Here is a 14,958-nt window from a genome sequence, read left to right on the forward strand (position 1 = left end):
TTTCTGCATTGCAATTGGAGGCATTGTTCACTCTTACAGGTAAAAGGTTTTGCTTTTACAGTCTGTAAGAGCAAGAATTACCCATTCATACTTGGCTTCTTGTGTTGATTGCTCCCAATGTTATCAGGGAGTGGGTGATGGAAAAGATCTCTGCCACAGACAGCCACTGCCAGGCAGAGCAGTCAGTACTGGGCTGCATGAACAGTTTGACTCTGCATAAGATAGCTTCATACATTCATTATGAGCGCCTCCTAAAACAGCAGGAAGGTCACCCAGAGAACTGACTTTGATGTTGCAGAAATGCAATGGATAGCTGCCTGTGGGTGGGTAGTTGGGGCTCACAGAGTCTTTATATACAATATAATTTTTTCTTAAGCAGAACATCTATCCATAAGGTGTAAATACAACATTTGGCCACTAGATGTCCTCTGAATATGCTAAACCACAAAAATGTTTATTGATTCGTTAATTTAGCACTCGCCTATTGAAAATATGAGTGCTTCCTCTGGATGCTATTCCTAAATCTTTTCTTAAATAAACTACTGGTATCAGAGTATTTTAAACAAAATTGGAGAGGGGCTCACCTAAAAGTATAGAAACAAAAGATGGGATACTTTATTTCAGTGGTTCTCACAAATTTCACACCGGAACCCACTTTTTAGAATGAGAATCTGTGAGGACCCACTGGAAGTGATGTAATGACCAGAAGTGACATCATCAAGCAGGAAAATGTTTAACAATCCTAGGCTGCACTCCTACTCACACTTACCCAGGAGTAAGTCCCATTGACTATCATTGTTAAAAGAATATACATAGTAGCTTGTTAAAAGTACAGGTCTGTAGCATTTCCCCAAATGCAGTCATATACCATGGCAGCATCATGTCTAATATATTAAAAATTAAATATTGAAATGAATGGGGACCCACCTGAAATAAACCCAGAAACACTGCTTTATTTTATTGCTCTTTTTACAAACTGACATCAAATAAGTCAGTCCTTGATTTATTACAGCATTTTTAAAACTGTTCAGGAGGATCTTGAGGTTCCCTGAAAGTATACTAGGAGTTCCTCAGTGAGATGTAATGGCTGATATATGTTTCTCTAAAGGCAGTGGTTCCCAAACTGTGAGCTGTTGTTCCCTGGGGAGCTGCAGAAACCAAGCAGCAGAACAGCAAAATTGAAAAATCCACAATCCTATGCAATGTGTAGGATTATAGCTCTAATGGAGAGCTGTAGGCAGTGGCCCTGGAGGTCAAGGGAGCTGCCAATCACAAAAGTTTGGGAATTACTGTCTTAATGTTAGCTTGCCCACCACTATTAATCTTCTCCTGCAAGGTGCAACTACAGGTGACTTGGACACACTCTCAGTTCTGGCCAATGCTGTGCATTTTCTGGGCATATGACAGGTGATTGTGGAAAGGGTAGAAAGCTCAAAAATCACTGCATTAATGTAACTGCAGACAACATATTGAATGGGAAAGGAGCTGTCCAAAAGGCATGTTTCCTCAGTGTAAATATTAAACTTTAAAATAAGTCTTGTGACACTTGAGAGATTTATTTTATGACATGAGATTTATGGCCATAATAAGTCCGTTAGCCTTTAAGGTGTCATAAGGCACTCTATTGTGTTGGCTGCAAAAGGCTAATGTGGCTGAAACTTTAAAATACTTTCTTGTCAGGAGAAAAGATGTATTTCAACTGTTTTCAGATCTGATTGCAGATTTTTGATGGCCAATCTACAAGCTGTGGCACTGGCAGCCAAGCTTTGTGGCATATCTGTATAGAAGCAGAACTGTCCTCAGCCTGCCTGTGGCATAGAGTCAGGCCTGCACAACTTTCTAATGCTCTTCGCTGCAGAAGCCTGCTGCCCAGCTCAATAAATGAGAGGCAAAGCTGCACCAAGGCACAGGGACTGCCCAATATGTGCATGATGGTGTCCATTAGAGTGGGAGTGTCTCATATAATATTGCTTGAGCTAAACTTTTCCGGTATTTGAAGGAGAGTCAAAAATACCCAAACCTCATTTATATTTTGTGTTTTAAAAAGCTTCTTATAGTGAGTCAGACTATTGCTCCATCTATTCCAATATTGACTGTGATTGGGAACAACTCAGGAGACTTTCCAGTCCTGTCAGCTGATATCCTTTTCCTTAGAGATGACACTGAATTTTGGACCTTCTGTACGCAAAGTACAGTATGTGCACTACTGCTAAGCTCAGTAGTAGAGTCATATGCTGTGCATGCAATGAGGAGAAAAGATTGTTTTCTTTATGCTGCCTCGCCTAGGACTGTTTGTTGTGGCTCTTCTGATCACCTCTTCCGTGCAGCCTGTAAATATGGGGAAGGTGAAGAGGTTAACATAGCCTGCACCTGAGCCTGGTCCTGAATGAGGACACAACAGACTGATGCACAGGAGACGAACAATCCCATCTCCAACAGCTGACCTCACCACAACTGACTAGGTCAAGTATACATATTGTCTCCATTTTTCGTTTCCATGTGCACATTGGCACTCTGAAACCCTCAGGCTGCTAATCAGCAATTTCACAGATCTGGAGCAGGTAACTGCAAAGGAGGATGTTGTTCCTGCCCCTTTACTTGTAGTGTGGAAGAAGAATATTAAAAAGAGCAGCTTGTCATGCATAAGGCAAGAAAAGTTGCATTTGTCAATTCCCTTTTTCTACACAACTTTTCAGGGGACAGGAGCCACATCCAGCTTTGCATCTGGACACCATCCTTGAGCTCTTGCACCTTTCCAACAGATCAGGGATGCACAGAAAGCAGTACTGGGCAAACATTTTCTCCTCTAACATCTGCATTTGGATTTGCTACAGCAACTCTTTCTGTTTCAGTTTCTTTTTTTACCCTTTTTCTCCTTAACCCTTAGAACATTCATCCCCTCTCTTTGATGGACTCCTCCCTCCCCCACCAATGTTGCAGTGAGGTTACAACCCTTAAGAAACTCTTTTGTTCTGCAGGTGTTCTAAGAGTCAATGGAAAAAAATGGGCCACTGCAGATGAGGATTTCCTGTGGAACTTTCACAGGGTGGAAGGGAGGGAGGGCAGTGCAAAATGCTTAACAAGATGTGGAAGACTGCATAAATGTTCCTTTGCTGGTGTTTCTGTAATTCTAACTCATTGCATAATGTGTTAGTACTGGATACCAGCAAATCTCAAACCCCTTGCTATGTAGTCTCCTCGTCCTGATTCACACATGCATTTATATCACTCAGTTTTTCTATGATGGATTACTGACAGCTCGTGACCTTTCAAATAGATGTTATGGCAGATGCATGGCAGCTGCCTGGATCAGCCTCCCACTTTCCCCTGTAATGTGTAGTGACACTCAATGCGTGATGTTTTATTATCATCCTGCCAGTTCTCCATTCTCTCCTGTCATTGCCTGCTCTTGTTGAGGATGGCAAAACACTCAGCCTGATGACATCACGTCACCTATTGAGAAGCTGTAGACATTATGGAGAAAAGAGGAATAGGGGACACAGGACAGCTGATTTTGGCAGCAGCACCACAACTACCATAATGTCTAGTTCGCTTATTTTATTAATTTAAAATATTTTTATCTCGCCCTTCTCCTCCCAGTGGGAAGCACCCAGTGAGGCTTACCATAGTTAAAAACAAGACAATAATAGTAATTAAACAATAACAAAAAAAATAACAAAAGCAGTAATAGGGGGGAAGCGAAAAACAATCCCATGGTCTGAAACTAAAATTAACCTTGATCATTATGGAAAATAAACAACTGCTGTTGGAATGCTGGCAGAGAGGGAGACATCCTCATCTCCAAAGGCAATGAGTTCCTAATATGAGGTGCCACCATCTCTCTCACAACACTGCTAGCAAAATATACAGGAGGGCCCTCCCAACATCTCTGAACAGGCCATTTCAACAGGGACTATAGGCCCACATTTTAAGCACTTTAAAGCTTACAAATGGCTCCTTATATTACACTTGAAATGGACCAGCAGGAATGACTTGGTCAAACTTCCTTGTTCTGGTCAAAACTTATGCAACAATATTCTACCCTATTTGGAATTTCCAAGTGACTTTAGGGGCAGCTCCAAATAATTGGTTACTGGTTGGCAACCTTCAGTCTCGAAAGACTATGGTACGGTATAAGTCTAAGCCTACAGCACCCGGTATTCCCAGGCGGTCTCCCATGCAAGTACTAACCAGGCCTGACCCTGCTTAGCTTCCGAGATCAGACGAGATTGGGCATGTGCAGGATAACAGTTGCTGCCAAACATAGTTCCACATAATGTGCATTACTGAAATTCAATCTTGATGTAACCAGTGCTTTGTTAACCACAGCCCAATCTGATTGATCCAGAAAAGGACTCAGATTGCACAGTAGCCTAAGCTGGGCAAAGGGCCTCCATAGCTGCCATTTGAGCATCTAGTAGCAATGCTGAGTCTGGTAGCACCTGCAGACTCCAAACCTGATCCTTCAAGGGAGTTGAACCCCATCCGGAACAAGCTGACAATCCATAGCGTGAGCTGCTGGTCTCCTGACTAAGAGCACCTCTGTCTTGTCTGGTGTTGAAATTAGCTTGTTCGTCCTTGCTTCCAGTTTAAGTATATGATGAACTGAAAGCACAAGTTAAACCTGCATCCCCCCCCCACTGCAAAAGGCAGCTTCAAGGGTGTTTTAGTCATATGAATGCATGAAGCTGCCTCACACCAATGGTCTACGTAAGTCAATATTGTCTACATTGATTGGCAGTGACTCGCTAGGATTTTCAAACAAGGTTTTATCTCAGCCTCACTTGGAGATTCCAAGGATTGAATCTGGGGCCTTCTGCATACACAGCTGATGCTTACAGGAAAAGGAAAATAGCTGAGTGAGGATGACCCCTCTCCCCCAGCACTTCAGTCCTCAACCAATCTCTACCCCACTGTTATACTGATATTCTTTTTAAAAGGCAATAGATCCTGATCATGGACTCTCCCACAGCCCATCTAGTTGGACCTTAACTGTTGAAAAGCATTGTACATGTAGAGATCTGAAGCAATATGGAAGTTCTATCTATGGAATATCTGTGATGGTTTATTCATACATGCAGATCATGCCTCAATACAGCACTCAGATAGTAAATACACTTGTGTAAACCAGGCCCTTGAAGATAAAGGCTTTAATTCTATATGTGCTGTGTACATGTACCTTAGGCATTGCTTTCTTGCCATCCACAGAACCTTGATTCCCCAAATTCCTTTAGAGTGCAAAGCCAAGCAATTGTTCCACATAATCTCACAATGCATTTAAGGGCGCAATCCTAACCAATATTCCAGCACTGACCTAGCTGCAATGCAGGCCCAAGGTACCTTGAGGAAGCCCCCCTTGACTGCCTCCCACTGCAGGAGGCAGGAGGCAGTGCACGCCACATTGGCACTGCTATGTCAATGCTGGAAAGTTGGTTAGGATTGATAGGTTAGGGTTAGGCGCCCTAAGTGTATATTCTCAATGCTGCCACTTTAAATGAATCCAAAGAGGCAGGTGTGACTCTTGTTTCCACAGTTCTTGTCACTATATATGTTGTCTGAAAAGGGGAACTTGTCTGATTGTGTAGATTCTGGATAAATATGGAGTATACAGATGTTCCAGCTATTTTTAAAAGATATCAGAGCAAGACTCACCAGTTATTTTAAATTGGTTGGAGCAGTCATCACTATCCTGATGAGGAGGAAGAGGCCCATTAGGCAGGCAGGAAGACAGAGGGTGCAGAGCTGTCCACCAGCAGGGGGGGGGGGGTTTGCTGCACTGCCTCCACCCCTGCATTCACTACCCTCCACTGCACAAGTGGAGCCACTGCGAAGAGCAGTCATAAGAACATAAGAACATAAGAACAGCCCCACTGGATCAGGCCATAGGCCCATCTAGTCCAGCTTCCTGTATCTCACAGCGGCCCACCAAATGCCCCAGGGAGCACACCAGATAACAAGAGACCTCATCCTGGTGCTCTCCCCTACATCTGGCATTCTGACTTAACCCATTCCTAAAATCAGGAGGTTGCGCATACACATCATGGCTTGTACCCCATAATGGATTTTTCCTCCAGAAACTCGTCCAATCCCCTTTTAAAGGCGTCTAGGCTAGACGCCAGCACCACATCCTGTGGCAAGGAGTTCCACAGACCGACCACGCGCTGAGTAAAGAAATATTTTCTTTTGTCTGTCCTAACCCGCCCAACACTCAATTTTAGTGGATGTCCCCTGGTTCTGGTATTATGTGAGAGTGTAAAGAGCATCTCCCTATCCACTCTGTCCATCCCCTGCATAATTTTGTATGTCTCAATCATGTCCCCCCTCAAGCGTCTCTTTTCTAGGCTGAAGAGGCCCAAACGCCGTAGCCTTTCCTCATAAGGAAGGTGCCCCAGCCCCGTAATCAGCTTAGTCGCTCTCTTTTGCACCTTTTCCATTTCCACTATGTCTTTTTTGAGATGCGGTGACCAGAACTGGACACAATACTCCAGGTGTGGCCTTACCATAGATTTGTACAACGGCATTATAATACTAGCCGTTTTGTTCTCAATACCCTTCCTAATGATCCCAAGCATAGAATTGGCCTTCTTCACTGCCGCCGCACATTGGGTCGACACTTTCATCGACCTGTCCACCACCACCCCAAGATCTCTCTCCTGATCTGTCACAGACAGCTCAGAACCCATCAGCCTATATCTAAAGTTTTGATTTTTTGCCCCAATGTGCATGACTTTACACTTACTGACATTGAAGCGCATCTGCCATTTTGCTGCCCATTCTGCCAGTCTGGAGAGATCCTTCTGGAGCTCCTCACAATCACTTCTGGTCTTTACCACTCGGAAAAGTTTGGTGTCATCTGCAAACTTAGCCACTTCACTGCTCAACCCTGTCTCCAGGTCATTTATGAAGAGGTTGAAAAGCACCGGTCCCAGGACAGATCCTTGGGGCACACCGCTTTTCACCTCTCTCCATTGTAAAAATTGCCCATTGACACCCACTCTCTGCTTCCTGGCCTCCAACCAGTCCAGCTGGCTGCTTTTTGTGTTCTCTACAGAGGGCAGTGACTGTGGGAGTGGAGGCAGGAAAGCGGCAGGAAAACTGCCACAGCTCCAAACAACTTCTCCCTGCTTATTTGGTGCTTATGAAGCACCCAGTAGGCAGGGAAAGGTGATTTGGCACCTGCCCCTGTTTCTTTTCTCCCTCCTTCCCTTTATTTATGACAAGCACAATGGGCTGCTTCCCTGCTGTGCCCTGATTCTGTTTGTAGTGAATGGGTGGAGGAGATGCTAGGCATCCCTTGATATGTTCATTTCCAAGAGAAGTGATGCAGGGCAGGGAGGCTACCGATCATGCTCAGATGTAAGTAAAGAGAAGGGGGGATGCGGGCATGCCCACTCGTTCACCACCTCTGCCTGGGCAAGTTGGTTCTAGAGAGGAACCAGTCATAGATGGGAAGAGAAAAAGTTTCCCCCACCACCCCTCCTGTCAGCAAATAAACTCGTCTAGTTGAATAGGAATGGATTGGAGATTCCAATCCATTGAAGGTTCCAATCCTCCTGAACGTTCTAGGAGGAACATGGACTTCTTACCAAGAGATCTACAGAAGGAGAGACAGAGAGTGTGGTTGTTTCTGGGTACAATGCCCCAGAAGCTGCATCCTCCTGCTCATGCAAAGCCTTCCCCAGGAAGACTTGTCTTTCCATCCTGACCTTCCACCCAAATTCATAATTACATTTTATGGAGCCACTGATGTGGTGTAGAGCCAAGTGGAGAGAAGAGAAACTGACAGCACTGTGTAGACCAGGGGTGTCAAACATAAGGCCTGGGAGCTGGATGCCACTGGTGGGAGCTTTTTATCCAGCCCTCAGGCTCTCAGCTGCTGAGCAGTGCTGAGATGTCACTGCTGAAAGGGCAGCCCACATGAAAATTGGGCTCTCCCATATCTTGAAATATTATCAAGATTTGTGTATTTTCTGTCATTTGCAGCTAATAAGTTCCTAAGTGAGAAAAACATAACAAAATTTTTTGTTATGAGCTGTTTAATGACATCACTTCCTGCCTAATGACATTACTTCTGGCCCTCAGCCAGCATCAAGAATGCTATTCAGCCCTCTGTATGAAATTAGTTTGACACCCCTAGTGCAGACTGCTCCTGGTAGAGCAGCCGTTTTCAACCACTGTGCCATGGCACACTGGTGTGCCGTGAGTGGTCCACAGGTGTGCCACAGGAATTTGGGGAAAGGTCATTTATTAATAGGGCCAATGGGAGATGTGAACCCCCCACTGGCAGCATGGTGTGCCTTGTCAATTGCCAAAAACCTGGTGGTGTGCCTGGACCATTTTAGTGCCTTGTCAGTGTGCCATGAGATGAAAAAGACTGAAAATCACTGTGGTAGAGTTTCCAATGGTCAGTTCTTGCAATGCAAGAACTCATTGTTTCCACTAGAGGGCCTAATAGATATCCAGCTCACATATTGTACATTAGTTGTTCCTTGTCTTCATTGAAGAGGACTGGATATTGTTTCCTTAAGGACAAGTTCCTGTTGTTACTGGTTAGCACTTAGTACCAATTGTATTTACACCCTGTAATTAACAGTTAGGACTATCTTATATTTTCTACATTTTCCAAACTGCCTACACGTGTTACACTAGCTTGTGTTCAAATCTGAGTTGGTAAAAGTGGTGGAAGTGTGATATACTTGTGGAAGCTCATGTGAAGAACACCTTTTCTATTTACCATGCTCAATTCATGTCTTGTTTCTGTTTTAACACTGGATGTGCCTTATTTGCTCCTAACTGTAACCATCTCATCCAGTGGTTCCCAAACTTTTTTGACTGGCAGCTCCCTTGACCTACTGGGCTATTGGCCACAGCTCCCCATTTGGGCTACGATCCTATCTATTGTATAGGTTTGTGGGATTTATGTGAGGATTCTGTGGCTCCTCTGGCTGGTTTCCATGGCTCCCCGCTCACGGCTCACTGCTTGGGGAACCACTGATTTAATCTAAGAGCCTTGGATTTTGAATGTTTTTGAATCTATTTTGAAGTTTTGTTTTCTGGTACTTTCATGGATCCACTTCAGCTATTTAACTGGTGCATATCTGAGAAGCCATTTAGGGCTGCCCAGCCCAGGAGCAGGGGTTAGGATATGGCATGCGCTGCTGCTGCCTACCCAACCCCCTTATGGGCCCAATCCTCCCCCACCCATAAATGACCACTCCACACAACTCTCCCACCACCCTCTCCCATCCCTCACACTGCACAGTGCACACTTACCTGTGCCAGTCTGCGTGGGGACTGGATCCAGCACCATCAAGCATTCGCATATCTTTGTGCCAGCACTGCTTATGTTCTTATGTTATGTTCTTACCAGTAGCTGCAAACATGCTTTATGTCACATTTGCAATAGTCAAAGACAGCACAGGGAGGCCTGCGCCAGTTCAACTTCCCATTTGGATTGGTCTGTGGCTCACATTCTCTCCCTCAGCTAGCACACAACTGAATCTGCACTGAGAATCATCACAGAAAGACTGGCATTTGCTGCTGCCATCTCAAGATGGACACAAATGCATTCTTTTCTTACCTTTTTTTCCCAAACAGAAAGCAGCCAACAAATAGCAAAACAACTTGAATTGTAACAAGCAGTTCCAGGTTAGCTCTAGCTTTGTATGCTTTAAAGGTCAGACCACTTTACAAATAAAAACTCTCTGCAGTGTGTAATGAGATTCAGATGTTCCCAGTCTTACAAAGTTATTAGGTGTAAGCTAATTTCTAATATTGCTGGATATATTGCAAGGTATAATGGAATTTCATGCCGTGGATCCTCATCCTTCATTCTCTGTGCTACATTGCTGCTTTCCACCTGATTTGACGTCGTTGCATTATGTGTGGCGCCATTAGACCAATTATTTTTATATAACCTGTAAGTGTAGCTGCATTTCCAAAGTACAGGTACACATTCCACTTTCTAGCTGCTACTGGAAATCCCCTTTCCCAATTAAGGCTGATTCTAGTGTATAAAGAGCAACATATCTCCCACAGCACAGCCTTCAAATGTGTGATTTAGCATGCTCTATCCTGGAGTGCAGCTAGCTTCTATTATGAAATAAACTTCATGCACTGGGTATTGATTGTAACATGTAAAAATATTTTTTGAGTTTTTAGTAATTCAACTGTCTTGCGCTACATATCAAATTGCAGCTTGCTAGGTGGCATGAAAATAACCATCTGGAGATTCACCATCTGTCTTGTTTGAGAGCAAAATATAACAACAACAACAACAACAACAACATTGTTGGCATCCTTCAGTCTCGGAAGACTATGGTATCGCGCTCTGAATGGTGATTCTGGAACAGAATGTCCTCTCCAGAGCACGAAGGCAGAGTAAACTAGATATGGAGGATAGACTGTTTCCCATGCAGCAAATCCCCCCTCTCCATGTCGCTGAAATGGTCCAATGGAAAGGCAGAGGCCGATACGGTTGGTTCCAGCGGCGTCGTAGGAGTTGCCAGAACATGACTGTGTTCAGCCATGAACTGCCTCAAGGACTCCGGCTCCGAATTTTGCCTCGAGGTTGACTCCTGAAGCCTTTTCCATAATTGGATGTAGCCACAAGGCAGTGGAGGTTTGGGATCAGAGTTTTCCTTCTCTCAGATGAGCTGCCTTCCCAGGCTAACGAGTCCCATCTACCCAGTGGCTGTTTAGTCGCCTCTTATGACAAGTACAGCCAAACCGAGGGCCTATTCTTATCCCCACCCCCCAGGGGAATAACAACAGTATTTATATACCACTTTTCAACAAAAATTTCACAAAGTGGTTTACAGAAAAAACCAAATAACTAATGGCTAGTGTAATATAGTGTAATAGTATAATATATACTATCCCATACCCAGATGCTTTCAATCTTAGACTTTGTCCATACACACCAATTCCATTTTTCTAGATGGAAGTGCTGAAACCATTTTTTCCATAACAACTTTTCTAAAATTTTATTTATACTAATGGGAATAACTTGCACAAATAGCCAAAGAGAGAGAGAGAGAGAGAGAGAGAGAGAGAGCACATGTAGCCACAAACTGGCCACTTTTACACATAGGTTCATTTATTATACATGTAGGTGTATCGTGGCTATGATATACATCATAATGGACAGATGATGTGGAATATCCAATATCATTTTCTCTATTATTAGGTGTTTCTTCCATACATATTTGTACAGAATTCAAAAAAAGGTGCAAAAAGGTGAGAAATCCAATGTAGTAATATAAAATGTAAAATGAGATAAAATTTAAATGTTGTCCCAAACTTTTAAATAAACATTGTTGTTTTTTTAAATACCAACAGTTTGTTCACACTTTCTTTTCTGTATGCAAAATCTGGACCACATCCTCAAAAATGAAAAATTCATGGTCCTGTAAAACTTGAGAATTATGTTTGCTCTGAGGAAGTAAATGTGGTATACATTTCTTCGCTAGATCCTTTCAACTCCCCACCTCATATGCAGCAACATAAGCCAACATTTTTGCCTTAATTACAGCTAACAGGAAGTCATTATTTCAAGCCTGTGCCCATTTAATCAATTCCTCTCTTCCTTTTCTCCCTTTAACTTTTCCCCTTAGCAAGCCAAACACCTTTGGATACACCGGCAAGGTTCATTGGTCAGCTACCCAACCAGCAAATTCTAATCTTCCACCAACATCGCCATCAATAATTTCACAAATGCATGGGTAAGTATGAGGCACATGACTTAATTTGCTCAGATACGTTAGAAGGAAAATCCTAATTATGGTTATTTCATTAAAGAACAATTAAATATTAAGCATGACATTTCTTTGCATCAGAAAAAAATGGGAGATAAATTCCAATGAAAGCTCTCCAGATTATTTGACATCAGCACCTGACTTCAGATTCTCTTTGTATTTCCATTTAACATTTATGGAGCAAACAGAAACCCCCAAATCCAGAGAAATCTGTATCTTGATAAAATCAGTATGATTTAAGTTAGCCACAACTAATGTTCCATAGATTTCCATAGGCCAGAAGCCCAATATTCTCCAGATCCTTAATATTTCCATGTTACGACCAGCATCCAAAGAGCTATCTGAGGCATGCCCAAGGCATTGGGTGCTCCAGTGGAATTTTGACCTTTTTCTACTTGCAGCTGCAGACACAGAAAGCGAGAGAGAACCATGCCTTATCTTAAGCTGCTTTTGAATATCCTCACAATTTCAAAAGAGCTTTATCATTTGGCAGGGGCAGCCACAAGATTGAATCCACCCTACACGTGCAGAACTACTGATAGTCACTCAGTTCCTTGGATTCCAGCCTATATCTGTAGATTTGATTGTTAGATGTTGGCACTGATTCCCATGTCTTGAATTTTTTTCTCTCTATGTTCTGGAATTAATGTGACACAAGCCGCAGGAAATGCTGACCCCCAAGGTTTTGCAACTACACTTTCCCTTCACCAGACTCACCAGCACAATGATTTGCTCCATTTCTCAGATTCACCCAGGCTGAGCCTTAGTTCTGGGAAAGCCCACAACCATCCTTCCTGCAACAGTCAACTCACATGATCTCTTTGATGTGATAGTAATCCAGCCTTGCCCTTTTTGGTGGGGGGGGGGGGCATGGTAGATGTTTTGTGTACATGCTTTAACAAATCTTTGCCATGCTAGCTCCTTACCAACTTGTATTTTAAGAGTCTGCATGGTAGTAGTAATCTGGATACATGTCAAAGGCCGCAATCCTAACCAACTTTCTGGCACTGACATAAGGGCAATGCAACTCTGAGGTAAGATAATGAACATTGCCTTAACGAGGAGGCCTCCGCGACTGCCCCCTAAGTGCAGGATGCAACACATGCCCCACTAGCACAGCTATGCCAGTGCTGGAAAGTTAGTTAGGATTGTGCTCTAAGTTAGTTAGGATTGTGCTCTAAGACACATGAGGGATTCACAAGACTGATCAACACAAAAAAAAAACCTATCTTGAGCTACAAGATACACCAAACTCAATGGGATTTACTGCTGAATAGACATGCATTGGATTATTTTGTTACAGCAAAGTATTACTGTTGTGCTTTACCAGACTTTCACAACAGACAGGCATCTTAGACTTCAAAAATCTAGGATAGGTTTTATACCTATCCGCTTGAGAGATGTATGAAACCTTTACGTCAGACAGACACTGACCTTGCTGCATCACCCAAAACAAAAGGAGATGTTGTGATTCTATAGTGTGTGTGTGTGTGTGTGTGTGTGTGTGTGTGTGTGTGCGCATGCGCGCAAATACTGAAACTGTGTGGGCAGAGTCAGTTTTGTGGGCCTTTCGGAACTGACATGTCATCTTCCATCCCAGCCAAGTGAGAGGATGAAAGGACCAATGTCATGGCCCCATTCACATGGTTCAGTATTTACACACATCCCATCATTGCGTGACATAGCAATATGAGAAAGCAGTTCTCATTAACCTATTGGAGTGTGTGAATGGGGCCAAAAAACAATACTAGAAAGGATTTATAAATGTCAATCAGATTTATCTGCAGTGATATAGAATCTCAGCAAATAGTAATCATTTTCTCCAGGCATATATAGCAATAACAGTCCTGAGTTCAAAATGTATTTCACATTCATATGCATTTATATGCAGTTCTTCTCCTGTGATTGCAGGTACATGGCTAAGCATGGGCAGCCAACTGAATTTCCACATCTGGGGCCCTTGTCACAACTCCTTACACCCACTGAACCTCAAAATTCTTTCAATAAGAAGGAGAAAGAAAGAATTAAAATCTGAACAAGTATTTTCCCCCAGTGACACAACTCTGAAACAGATCATGGAAAACAGAAAAGAGATAATGTATGACTTTAAAAAAAATGGGCAAGAATCAAACATTTGTAAATGTGTGTTTGTTTTCATGACATGGGAAATCTGAGATGCCATATGATGATGTAGCCAATTGTACACCAATTAACAAATGTTTAATAAAAAATAAAAACTCTGTTTTCACAGGACTTTATTTAGATTTCTGCAGGAAATGTTTCGATTGTGTCTCCCAGAACCTCTTCATTATTATTTCTTAACGTACAATGAATCATACAATGGCTACCTGAGTTATGGATGTACAAGTTATAAATGGCTGCACTGGTACTTTTGCGCAGGCCCAGTGCAACCATTTGTGGTGCTTTTGCACAGGCACAATAATGCTGGGCCAGCAAGAACCAATTGTTTTGATGTTAGTATCTTCTAACTTAGGGTACAATCCTAACCAGATCTACTCAGATGTAAGTCCTATTTTGTTCAATGGGGCTTACTCTCAGGAAAGTATGGTTAGGATTGCAGCCTTAAGTACAGATCCCTGAAACCTAACCTGTACTTAAGTAGGGAATTTAGCATAATTATTACTTCACTTCCCATCACAGCAATGTCTTTTGCAGCATACACACAAATATTTAAAAGTAGTCCTAACCTCCTGTCCTTACTCCACGCCCTGTGGAGCAGCGTGACTAACTAAAATGAGAATTGTTGTTATGAGTGTAATCTACTATGGAATCTTTTCACTTTGACCAGGGCTATTCAACTACCTGGGACCCACTAAACTGAATTCATTCCACTAACTGTTCATGCAGACCCATCAAGACCTTGATAAACTTGGTTTTGCTGCCTTCCTGAGAATGCACAAAGCAGCTGGCTGGTCACAATGCATGGCTTTGTGCTGCATTAGCAACCCAATCCTATCTAAGGTCTCAATCCTAACCATCTTTCCAGCACTGGCATAGCTGTTCCAGTGGAGTATGAGCTGCATCCTGCAGTTGGGTGGCAGGTTTGGAGGCCTCCTCAAGCTAAGGCAATGTTTGTTCCCTTATCTTGGAGTTGCATTGCCCTTACCTAGGTGCTGGAAAGTTGGGTTAGAATTGCGCCCTAAATCAGCCAGGCCACTGGAGCATATACTTCATCCTACAG

At 43.0% G+C, this 14,958-nt stretch overlaps 1 protein-coding gene and 1 pseudogene across 1 annotated transcript in view; one reads left to right on the forward strand and one right to left on the reverse strand.

The window, feature by feature from the left end:
• The window catches only part of SPMIP7 (sperm microtubule inner protein 7), a 33,664-nt gene extending 19,873 nt beyond the window's left edge, over positions 1-13,791 (forward strand). The window contains exons 8-9 of the mRNA XM_066631320.1: positions 11,616-11,723; positions 13,668-13,791. Of these exons, the coding sequence (XP_066487417.1) occupies positions 11,616-11,723; positions 13,668-13,791 (232 nt within the window). The remainder of the gene's footprint in view (positions 1-11,615; positions 11,724-13,667) is intronic.
• On the reverse strand, positions 4,143-4,259 carry LOC136654610 (5S ribosomal RNA; annotated as a pseudogene).
• Positions 13,792-14,958: the final 1,167 nt, after the last annotated feature.

Source organism: Tiliqua scincoides, chromosome 5, assembly GCF_035046505.1.
Source record: "Tiliqua scincoides isolate rTilSci1 chromosome 5, rTilSci1.hap2, whole genome shotgun sequence".
Classification (NCBI taxonomy): Eukaryota; Metazoa; Chordata; class Lepidosauria; order Squamata; family Scincidae; genus Tiliqua; species Tiliqua scincoides.